The following is a 12,663-nucleotide window of genomic DNA, read 5'->3' as shown; positions in this document are numbered from 1 at the left end:
GAAATGCAGAGCAAAACTTTTATGAAACAACAAAAAAATCAGATTCTTCATTGTTGGTCACCACTTTTAAGTATTGAACCCCCAAATTAGATTTGGCAAGTAGATCTATTCATTTTGCTCATTTGTTATGTGGTGGCAAGTACTTCAGCCTGACTCATAAGGCAGGACTTACAAGAGGAGAAGAACCCTCAGGATGGTCCCTGAGATATTCCTTTATAATCTAGTTCTTGCAAATAACTGGGTTGTGGTTATAGGAAATAGAGTTAAAAGAAATAAGAGCTGCCTAAAAGCAGCTTATGGGTACAGAAGAATAAACAGTTGGATACAACTGATTGGAGGGAGAGTTCTCATTGTGCTAGAAGAGATCAGCAAACCAAGAATTAATAATGTGAATATGCAGTGAAACAGTTGTTTAGCTAATTCCTGCTTTTGTGCTTTTGCCTTTTTTTTTTTCCCCCAAAAAAAATGTTGAATTGATGAGTACTAAATGAGGAAGGGTTACAAGAGTAACCCCCAAGTGTACAAAGCTCTATTTGGTCATCTGTTCTTTTTTTTCTTCTTTCTGCTGTAAGAATATGAGTGATGCAATGGCGATTCTACATAAGTTACAAACAGGTCTGGATGTCAATGTGAAGTTTACAGGTGTAAGAGTGTTTGAATACACACCTGAATGCATAGTGTTTGATCTTCTTGATATCCCCTTGTACCATGGATGGTTAGTGGACCCTCAGGTAACTTGGTTTGTTTTTTTTTCAATAATTCGAACAGAATATAAGTAATTCTGAATTTTCTCAGGGGAAAGGGAGAGGTTTCAGAATTTTACCTGGAGTCAATAATAATGATTATGGTAATGGGTTGTTTTAAATCTACTAAGAAAAATTGGGTCCCCTTCAGAGAGCAGTGAATACAGATTGTGTGGGGTTTAGTGTGGTGACTTTGCAGAGACTATGATTATAGTCAGACTAACTTTAAAAACCTTCTGTGCTGAATAAATGACTGTTTAAATGAGAGCTGTTGTGCAGCAGGAAGTAGAAAGTTGCCAAATACTGTGTCCCAGTCATTGTTTTTGAAAGCTCACTAAGAGAGCACTTGGAAGAAATGCAAGGTTACTTTCCTCCTTTCTTCTGATTTACTAGTCAGTGCTTTTGAGAACTGAGCATTAGAACCAATTATAGAGAACAGCATCTTTAACAAACATATAATTTATTTTTAATGTTAGTATTTAATAAACAGTAAACTGGTACTCTTAGGGGGAAACTGGTGAGTTTGGCTGGAATAATCTACCTTGTTTTTTCTTTTCATACCTTGGTCATGAAAGTTGCTTTTCTCTTATCCCATTGGACTTTACCCACCCACCCAACTGAACCAACTGATGCCCCATTCTATCCTCCATCTGCTTTAGCAACAGCTTTCAATATTAAGTGTTAACTTAAGGATTTAAAATGGGATCTAAGCCAGCCCAGACAGTTACACATTTTGCTAAAACTTTATGGCATAGTATTTTTTGGGGGATAACGTCCTTTCTTTATTGAAACTCTTATTATGAATAATTGCTATAGACTCACTGTTGTCTTCTGTTCTTACAAAGGTAAGTTCTCTGTTTTGTGGTCTTCCCTGTTGCAGGTTGCTGACATAGTAAAAGCAGTTGGTAACTGCAGTTACAATCAGCTGGTGGAGAAGATAATTTCTTGTAAACAGTCAGACAACAGTGAACTGGTTAGTGAAGGTGGGTAACTGTTCTGTGCTTTATCAAGTATCTACCCTATCAAGTCTTAGTTACGTATTTTGTATGTGATGTTGATATGTAGAGATACAAGTGTGAAGAGCTGCATTATGTCTGCTGAGCTTCTTCCCTGAGCGGGCAGACAGTACTGTACTTGTCTTCTAAACTTCCCTGATGCAATTTCCAAACCAAGGATCAGCCTTGTTCTCTTGGATCTATTAAATACTTTTTAAAAAGCTGGGGGAACTTCTTTTCTGAAAAGGTGTTGTAGGCAGCGCTTCAATTTCAACTTGGCTATTTATTATCTCCTATAATTAGAATATGAATTATATACTACATGATGGCAAGGTAAAAAGCAGTAATACTAGAAGTGGATATAGCATTTCTGAACATGAGAGGTTTATCTAAAATGCTGAGGTTTTAGAACTTTCAACTAATTTTCGCATCTCTAAATGTGTTCTCTTAGATTTGTGGCAATATGGGGCATCTTAGTAGGGAGGAGATGGAAAAATATTACCATTGTAACCAGGTTTTATATATTAGGAAGTATGTAAGAAGACAAACATAACAGTAGGTATTGCTTTTGTAGGATTTGTAGCTGAGCAATTTCTAAATAACACAGCTACACAGCTGACATACCATGGACTGTGTGAGTTGACTTCAGCTGTCCAGGAGGGAGAGCTTTGTGTATTCTTCAGGAATAATCATTTCAGCACCATGACCAAATACAAGGTATATTCAACATATTTGTCTTTATTGTTGTGGCTTACATCCTCATTTCAAAGCAAATCTTGGTTTTCCTCATTCTGGAAATAGAAATAAATTCTAGATTATGGTCATATGTAGATATGGCTTATGGTGAATATAAGGTCTGTAGCAAATGTTACTTGTGAGTTATTGATTACAGTGTTTTAGATATTGGAATGCATTCTTACTTTAAATCTTCTTGTAGCTCTTCGCTTTGTTTAGTTTTTTCCCTGTGTTAACTCCCTTTGCGGTTTTGTATAATTACTTAACATCTCTTAAATGGCTTAAATATACTTGCAGTGATTGGCAGTGAAGAAGTTAATTAATTTTTTGTTTCCGAGGATATGAAACTTTGCTTTACATTTGGGCCAATAGATGAGTAGCTCCATCATGTTGTTCAAAATGCCAGACGTTTGGAGGAGTTATGGGGAGCTACAGTACTGGTTCCCTTTGTTAAAGGGATTATTTTTTTGAAGCTTAAACGGGGGAAGGAAAACTGTTGGAATTGTGAAAAGAGTATTCCAGGACAGGAAAAGCAAATGGCAACTTAGTTAATGCTTCTGGGAATCCTCCTCTGAATTTTAACTGGAAGAACTAAATCCTAAGAAATACTGAATTAAAATGTTTGAAGAATAGTATTATTTATTAGTTGTGCATTTTAAGCTTTACTGATTCTCAGTCAGTATGGCTTTAATCTTGTCCTTTTCGAAAAGTTTTAGACTGCTGAAATGCAAAATTTTGGAATTTGGAGCCATTATTCTTGTGTTTCATAGTCATTGTGGTGACCTTGTGCAGCTAGTGTTGAATTTTCATGTTATCTGCAGGCTTTTAGTTTCTGAGGCTGCCATTTTAAAACATTGTTCATTTTCCTTTGGACTTCCGGTGAGTAGGACATTCCAGAATTTGAGGTATAGAGAAACTTTTAATAAAGATGTAAAATCTTTATTTCTAAAAGTCAGCAGTAACCTTTCTGTTTGTTTCTAACCTACCTAGCTATTTGCAATAGATACATTATTTCATATCAAGGAAGTCAGAAATAGTCTAGGCTATTAGCCAAGTTAGCAATGCAGAAACTATTGGACCTCCTGGATACATACATGAAATCAAAATGTATTGTTGTCACAGAGTTGATAATTTTCAACTGCTTTACTCTTCCTTTTACTAGGTTTAGTGCTTGCTCTGCAGATTTTTAATGGAGTTTCCTTTACATCACAGTTTGAGCAGTATTCAGCAGTAGCTGGACTATGGTGAAAAGTCCATCAATTATGAAAACTGAAGACACAACATATACCAGAGAAAATGGAAGGTGTAGACCTTTTAGGGCAAGAACTGTGCAATATGTTTGTCTATTTAATACTGCCCTTCCCTCTTACGCCTCCATGCCAATATGTGGAAACAGACAAAAGAAACAGTTGCAAAGTTAAACATAAGGGAATTATACCCATAATAAAAGCTATGTGCGCATAATAAAACTGGTGCAGTTTTAGAGACATTGACAGTTTGAATAATTAGCAAAAATATATAATTAAAATCCCTTAGGTACATTAGGCCATTTAAGTATCATTCTATTGAAACTGAAACTTTTATTTGGAAACTTTCATGTACAGCTGATACAGCGACTTGTATGATGGAGATACTTAGGAAGTTCAGCATTTTTCTTTTTTCAGGCCAATATTTTAGTGAAGGGGCTTGGATTTCAGGATGTTACATGTGAAGGATTTCAGGATGTTACATGTGAAGGATTTCAGGATGTTACATGTGAAGGATTTCAGGATGTTACATGTGAAGGATTTCAGGATGTTACATTTCGAAGGAAGTAGAATGTAGGTTGATCTTAACTGCACTTATTGGAGGAAATTAAAAGAAAAAAAAACAAAACAAAAAACCCCAAACCAGATCACTGATCTTTTTCAAAGGAAACGTAGAAGCCTGATCCAGGTTTTTTGAAGTGCTTATGTTTTCTGGAATCTGCTTTAGAATTGAAGAGTCTGTGTAATTTTAGGAAAGAAAATACTTGGTGATATTGAAACAATTCAAAAAGCAAAATTCATAAATCAGAGACATTTTCAAGTTCAACATAACAGTTTTTCTAATTGAACAGATGAACCAGAATAGCCTTAATTCTGCTCTTTATTGGTGCCGTGAAACAATCGTATGATTGTGATTGAGCCATTTTTAATATTTGTGGTGCTTGGCTGAACAGATTACTTTTTTTAAAGTTGTATTAAAGTCCCGTGCACATCCCATCTGGTGAGCTTGTTTTAGAAATGATAGATATTTTCTGGTTTTAAGTCTATGACATACGCATTTACCTGTTGTTCCTTAAGAAGGGATAATCCACTTCCTTAAGAAGTGGATATTTTAGAGCAGAAATGGGAGAGGTGGAGACTGGTAACATCCTTTGTGCATATAATTTGAACTTTCTGGTTTTGAAGTACTTATTACAAAGAGTTTGCAGTATTTATTATTTGACACATAGTATAAATTTAAAAATACAAGATTTACTAAAACTGACAACACTACCCAGTTCTTCTCAGTTTAGAGTGGCTTTCCACTGCTGGATCAAAGGATTTTTACCTTGCTTTTGAATTGCTTATTTTAGAGGGCTGTTTTACTCAAATGAGAATTCCTTGGAAGTGTGAATAAGCAGTGCAGTATTCTGAATTCTTGTGTCTTTGGTTTGAAATTTCGTTCACAGGCTGCTGTTACAAGATGTTGGATAGTGACAAGAACTCCTTGGAAGCAATTGGGGTACTAGTTGCCCAACTTCTATGATTTATTAGGCTGGTTAATCTACTCATGCTTCTTTTGTGTCCAGTGTGTATTGATTTTTTGGTTTTGCATGGATAGTAAATGAATTTGTAAGGAAAGGAATTGGAGTGACTCCTCATAAATGTGGCTTTTTAATATTTTTTTAATGGTTACTAAATTAACAATAATAAAATAGGTGGTTGGGGTTTTTCACTCTTAAGTACTTCTTGCAAGATCAGAAATAGAATGGTTATGAACATAGAGCAACATTATGAATTCCTGATGTAGAGTAAGAAGGTATCAGTGCTTTATATATTATAGGCAAAAGCTTATTAGCAGTCTCTGCTAGCAGCTATTTAAAAGACATTTCTACACGAGTTATGGGTATAACAGTACTTCAGGCTTTGAGCTGGACAATGATAGGTGAAAAGTATTAGAAAAATTAAAAATTGATTTATGAACAAGAGAAAAAGTCAGAGGAAGAAAATCGGGTTTAATTCACTGTCACTGTATTTGAAACCTTTTGTTACTGTTTTGAAGTATTCCAGTTTAATATATGGACACTTCTAAAAGGTTAATCTTCAGCCAGGTAACTTGTGCCATTTTTATGAATCTTCCAAATTCCTGACTCTGGGATTAAGAGTTAAATGGGAAGGGCTCATTCAGTAATATTTTTTGGTTTTGTTACAGCTTTCGCGTCAACAGTGGAAGCTTGATGAGTAAAGTAGCAATAGTAGAATAACAGTGACAGTGAGCTTTTTCAGGTGTTCTAGGAAAAGTTTTGAAGTAATCTTCCTCTAAAGACTTGAGTGTTGTGTTGGTATTTTTTTTAAACTGCTGAGTTGATATTGCAGTGTAATTGTGAAGAGTCACAGATTGCATTTCAGAATGGACCATCAGTTAAATGCAGTTTGTTTACTCAGGTTATATCATTTAATGTGGTCTTGAATAATAATTAGTCCTCTTCTGAAAACTGAATTAAATTTGCATAATACAATATGTTGTCATTTCTGGTTTGGACAAAGTCTGAGTATTAGGATCGTGTTTATGCTGATGGAAAAAATATGCAATATTTTCAAAATTATCACCTACAAAAGAAAAGCAAATATGGCAATACTATATTAGACATCTGCTGAAGTATGATCAGTGTTAGTTAATAATGGCAGTTCAGTTATCAGATTCTTCATCTCTTTGAGTACTGTTTGTCCATTTGCCTGAGTAGTCATTTATTCTACTTCCTGTCCCTTTAATTGCATATTAATAGTCTTGGCTCATGTGATTATACGGTAATCATTTTCAGCACTTAAAGATGTGATTCTTTTTTTTTTGCCTTTGCTTTTCATTACACAGATAATATGTACATCAAATGATAATTCCCTAGATCAAGGAAAAACAGGACTGTAAAGAGGGGATCAGTTTGGTAAGAGTATCTTAGTTCAGTTGGAATGTTTTTCCCACTGATGTGACTGTAATACAGCCTATTTTCTTTACTGAAAAGTAACAAGATACTTACCTGTTTGGATTTTTAACTATGTGTGTTGCAGTTATGTGTTCTAGTTTTTAAATATTGGGATTCTATTGCAGAACTCAGTACAGACTTTTAATCAAATACAAAGTATATTTCATAGCAATAATTGCACTTTTTCCTTCGGTGTTTAAGATGATGTCTGAGTTTGGCATAGTAGGTAATGCATATAACTTCTTAAAATCATGTTTAAATATTTTTCCATTTCTTAGTAAATGTGCAGGTTTTATTTCTCAGGATTGCTCTGTTGAATCAAACGGTGCTTACCTTTTTAAAAAAGTCATACTTTTCTCTAACAGTTAAAACATTCAGATAGGTTAGAATAATCTCAAGAAAGCACTCATTCACATTGATGTAAAATAAATATGACTCCTTAATAAGAACCAAGGGGTCTGATCCAGAAGTCCAAGAGAACATTTTCATAGAGTTTAAAGGATAAGGCTTTAAATGTTTATCTTTACTGTAAAAGCTGTTGGTCAGATGCTTGGTTTTCCTTTTCAGTTTTCTAAACTGCTGGAAACTTGGTAATTGGCTTCAGAACAAGTACTGTAAAAGCATTACTTTTAATTATTTACTCTGGTCATGGAATTAAGTCAGGAAAGGAGGTCTTGTGGGCTGCAGGTGATGTTACTGGTTACATCTGTTTGCATTTCAGAGTAGTTTTCTGTGCAAACCAGAGACTAAGATTGTTCTTCAGGAGAGTAGTAATTGCTTTTATCCTTCCTTAGCTTTATTTCAAGCTTTTTATATGTGAAACTATAAAATCTGGGCATTGGTCTACAATATCTAGCTATTGAGTCTTAGGATAAATATTCATCACTTTATTGTAGGTACAGATTACATAAACAGTTTTGCACTTAAGACTTTATTTTACTGTTTTATTCCCTATTAAGAGCAGGTATTAGTTTCTATTACTACTGATATTCTGTGCTAGTACATTTGGGGGCAGTTTTAACCCATGAGACTGTATTAATTAAAAAGCCCCACATTTAAAAATAAACCTTAAAGATAATGTGGTAATACTTTAGAAATGGCCAGTTAAGATTTTATGAAGGTAGAAACACATTTATGTTGTAAAGTATGATGTTGTTCTTTGCAATGTGTATTTGAAAAGCATATTTACGTACGTTCATTAGCTTAATTGCATGACCTTAGTGTGCTGATCATCCTGTTTCAGCTTTAACCCTGACTAGAAAGTAAATACAGAATCAGCACCATGATCTAATAAGTAGAAAACACATTCTGATTTTTACTTGGTTTAAAGCCTCCTTCCTAAATTCTTACTTCAGTGTAAATGAGTGTTTCAACAATGGATAATTCTTACTGATTCTGTCACTGTGTGCCCTCTTACGCTTTTCCTTCTTGTGTGTTGCACTGAGTGGAGCTGAAGTGCAGAAACTTTGGTAGGCTGCAGATGTCATGTAGAACTACTGGACACATCCAGTTGAAAATCCCAGTGTTACATTATACTGATTGTATATCAGTGTCTCTTACCAGAGGCTGATCTGTTAAGTGCTGAAGAATGGTGGCTGGTTCCTGGCACCAGCCATATCATTACTTAGTGCAGCTCAAATTTAGAGGCAATGTGAAGGTTGTGTGATAAGAAATTGAAGGTTGTATCATAAAAAGCTTTTCATATATCACAAAATCCCCTCGGTGGAATTTCGCTGTCAGTAAAGTTGGCCTGTGAGCCTTTAGAATTGGGAAAAGGACATGCACTGGCATTAAAACCGTGCCTATAAAAGCAGTCTGTAGCTATGACTTGATTTGCTTGTTTCAAGTAGAGGGAACAAAACATTTAAGTTTTAGGAAGACTGATATCTGTGGAGATGATGCCTAGTACAGAAAGAACTCACTCATATTTTATATATGAAGCTGAAAGTTGTCCAGTTATTACCAAAAGTTATGTGAGTATTAGCAGTGTTATGAGGGTCCTTGGGAATCTGTTTGGGTTTTTTGAGGCAATTATACTAATATGAAGTAGAGATCAGAGTGATCGATAAACAAAAAGGGAAAGATGACTTCGGATCTCTGACCTGTGCTTCCTCATTATTCTTTCATTCCAATAAAGTTAAAAGAACTCTGTCTCTTCACAAGTACTAGGGAGGCTGTGTTTGTTAGTTTGCTAAGTTTTGTTAAAGTGAAGCAGCATATTTTTAAGCTATGCAATTAGGATGGTGGTGTTTAGGAAATACAGTGATGTGTAATGCAGTTTATTGCCTGTCATCAGGGAGCTGTGTTAAAATGTTTATTTACTCTAAGGTGACATTTTAAAAATCAGTGTCCATGTGTAGTTCCCCTGAGGAAGTCTTAAAACCAAAGTAAGAATATGAATTTTATTTAAGATTGAAACATTTCTCTTTCGAACAGCTGCTAGTATTGAAATGTCTTTGAATGACAGGTACTAGATTCTAATCCCATAGAAGTAATTATAGACTTTAATATTTGTGTGTGGAAAGTTCATCTTCTAATAGTTGGGAGATTATGAAAGCATTAAAATTTCTCTATTTCAGTATTCTTAGTAAGCTACACTGAGCTGTTTAAAAAGTCATTCAAAATATGTGGCATAATAGAAGAAAACTTGACAGCCCTCAACCTCTTTTTTTTTCTTTTTAGGTTTTGTTAGAATCAATGCACTGGACAAAATAAAATTGAAAAGGTTCAAATACAACTTACCTTAAAGATTCTGTGATTTATTTTCTTACATTTTTTAAAGACTTCTTTAAAGACTTTTATTTAAGTTGCTGTGAAAAAGGTATTTTGTATGAATTGGAGATGATGTGAAATTCCTTACTTTTATTTTCTTCGTGTGGTTTTTAAGCATCAGAAGTAGCAATCAGTTTTTAGGTAGGTTTCCAAGGGAAAGATTATCATCATGTTCTGTGATCAGACTTACTGCTGACAGTCATATTTATGTCTGTAAGCCCACCTGTGCTGTGATAACTGCCATTCCAAAGCTCGAAGATATAACAGTGTCCTTTGTGGGTTTTTTACATGTTCTCTTTGGCCTTTTGTCTAAGCACATCTTGTGATATTAGGTAATATTAGAACAATTGCTGCATGTGAATCTTCAAAGAATATTTTTGTCATATGACCTACCAGCCATAGAAGAGATGGCTGTAACTTAGTAGGATTGGAAAGATCTGATTTGGATTTCAGTGTATCCTATAGACAGTCTTCTAATGACTTGAGAGAAATCTATGAGCTAGTCCTGTACTTGTTGAGTAGTGGTGATGTTTTCATTTTTTGCCTGTCAACCTATGAAATCATTAGAACAGGAACTGCCTTGTGTGTGTCTGTGGTATATGGTTGTTAGCGTAAATAACGTTCTTGCTTTGGAGTATAATTCTAAAAAACATTATAAATAGGGTAAGATTAAAATCTAATTTACATTGAAATTTAAGCATGGATTTTTGTGCCCCTTTGCTGTCCCTCAAACATGCAGCTCCATCTCCTTTTACTTGAGATCCACTTCTGTAATTTCCCATTCATTTCAGCTCCTGTCCCATTCCTTCAGCCTAAACTTGCATTTCATCCTGCTTGTACCTTGACTTCTGGACTTGTTAGCATTGTCTTTTTTGCTCCCAGACCAGCCCATTTTATAATTTCAGAGTTTAAATCAAGAAATCTGACCTTGTGGAACTGTAAAAAGGCCAACATCCAACAAAAGCAGTTACTGGTGACAACTGATAGCAAGAATTTTAAATTTAGGGTTTTTTAAATTGAAATAAACTTCATTCTGTTAAACCCCATTATAAAACATGAAGTCTGAGATGCAGCTGTTTTGAGGTAATGCCTCTTGGATTATTTGGAAAGATCACCTTTGTCTCCAGATCTTGCCTTTGGAATTTAATGTGATTTGTCCTGGGATTTAAAATTTACATTACAAGTCTTGAGGCATACTTCTCAATTGCATTTACAGGGAGATATCAAAGGTATATATTCATGTTTTATATAAGTTTTTAGTGAATGTGAACTTTCATTAATAGTGCAAAATTACAAGATGGAATCCAGAAACTGTGTGACTGTTAATTTAGCAATGAATGCTAGTATATGGGGGTTTAGTGCTCTATACTGATTCATTTATGTTTTAATCTTGCTAAAAAATCTAAATGAATGTTTTACTGGAATGCAGCAGTTGTGTTAGCTGAGCATTTCTGCTAAATCTAACAGATTGTAAAAAATAATGTCTTAGTTTTACAGGTTTTCTTTATTCTTCTGCATAGGGCCAGCTTTACCTGCTGGTGACAGATCAGGGCTTTCTCACAGAAGAGAAAGTTGTTTGGGAAAGCTTACACAATGTGGATGGTGATGGAAATTTCTGTGATTCTGAATTCCACCTACGGCCTCCATCAGACCCTGAAACTGTCTACAGAGGGCAGCAGGATCAAATAGATCAAGTACTGTATTTCTGCTTTTCTGTTGTACTTTTCTTTTTGCTTGTGACTATGTGTAACAGTTAGTAAGTATTTTTAGTCACGTGTACTTGTGCATATACAGGACTATAAAAAATTCTTTAGCTACTTAGGTTGGCAGTCTCACGTGTGCTACTTTGAAGTATTAGTATGACTTCAAGGGAAGAAAAGTAGGGCCATCTGTGAATAGTTTGGAAAATCTGATTTTAATCTCTTAGAATCTCCTTCTGCAAAGAACTTAGATGAAATGTCACATCTGCCTTGTATATGGAAACAGAAACAGCACTGTGAAACTTCTCCCCATAACAAATTCATTTCAGGTCATTAATATTGTCATAACTGAACTTTGCCTTCTGATGCCCACTTTGCTGACTGTAGGACAAAAATCATAGCGGATCATGTGTGACGGTGGTCATTTGTTTGTTTTAACTACATAGAATTAGTGTCTGAGATGGAACTCATTTGTAATACATAAGCATATAGCAAGAAGAAGCTCCTGGGAAACCTCACATTTTGAATAAGCAAAAGTTGTTTATTTTTATAATAACCACCATTAATGTTTTTTAAATACTGGGGAAAAATGAATAAACAGATGTTTTTTAATAAATTAAAGCAGTGCATCTCTCGCAGAATAAAGAGTCTGACAGAGGTAACGGTTATAAAGTGTTTACTTCTACCTAGAACTCGTATGAGCTGACACTGTCTTTTGCTGGAATTGAGAACCTGATAGAGATTTTACTTATCAAAACCACATCTATACAAAACATAGCTCTTGTGTTTTGTATGCTATGACATAGGCACTGTGAAAGGAAAAATGTAAAGTAGCTGGTTTTAGCCTTTCTGCAGGTGAGGTTATGGATTCATTCTCAAATTCATCTTTTCCATGAGGTAAATCTATTTGAAGATGCTGTAAGAAAAGTGAGGTACTGTGTAGCTGCACATGCTGAAAAATTCACTGATGTGACTTGACTCTTGTCTATGAAAGAGCATTAATAAACAAGTTTACTGTTTAGGATTACCTGATGGCATTGTCTCTACAACAAGAGCAGCAAAATCAGGAGATTAACTGGGAACAGATCCCAGAAGGAATCAGCGATCTAGAGCTAGCAAAGAAGCTCCAGGAAGAGGAGGACAGGAGAGCTTCTCAGTACTATCAGGAACAAGAACAAGCAGCTGCTCAGGTCCAGGTAAGAAAGCATTATTACAGACTATGATAATGAATTTTACAGACTGTTAAGTTACATACACACATCTACACTTGTAACTCTTTTGCACTGGTAAGACTACATTCTGTATGGCAAGTGAGGAGATGAATATAGGAATCATAAGAAATATGCTGTAATTGTTGGAGTGTGCATGCAGATATGGCAGTTGCTCCCATGTAAATGCTAAAAAGCAAGTTTAGCCAAAGTTAGGGTTTCATTCATATGGTTCAAGTTGGAATAATGGGATGAGTTAATATGTAAGGTTACATAGATTGTATTAGCCAATATTTATGTTAC

General features: G+C 34.9%; 1 protein-coding gene across 1 annotated transcript in view; it reads left to right on the top strand.

The window, feature by feature from the left end:
• MINDY2 (MINDY lysine 48 deubiquitinase 2) overlaps positions 1-12,663 on the top strand; it is a 35,172-nt gene that overhangs the window by 11,721 nt on the left and 10,788 nt on the right. The window contains exons 4-8 of the mRNA XM_080626261.1: positions 573-731; positions 1,624-1,726; positions 2,313-2,455; positions 10,973-11,146; positions 12,175-12,348. Coding sequence (XP_080482387.1) covers positions 573-731; positions 1,624-1,726; positions 2,313-2,455; positions 10,973-11,146; positions 12,175-12,348 — 753 coding nt within the window. The remainder of the gene's footprint in view (positions 1-572; positions 732-1,623; positions 1,727-2,312; positions 2,456-10,972; positions 11,147-12,174; positions 12,349-12,663) is intronic.

The sequence above is a fragment of the Psittacula echo genome (genome assembly GCF_963264785.1).
Source record: "Psittacula echo genome assembly, chromosome: 10".
Taxonomy (NCBI): Eukaryota; Metazoa; Chordata; class Aves; order Psittaciformes; family Psittacidae; genus Psittacula; species Psittacula echo.
This window is presented reverse-complemented; position numbering and strand designations above follow the sequence as displayed.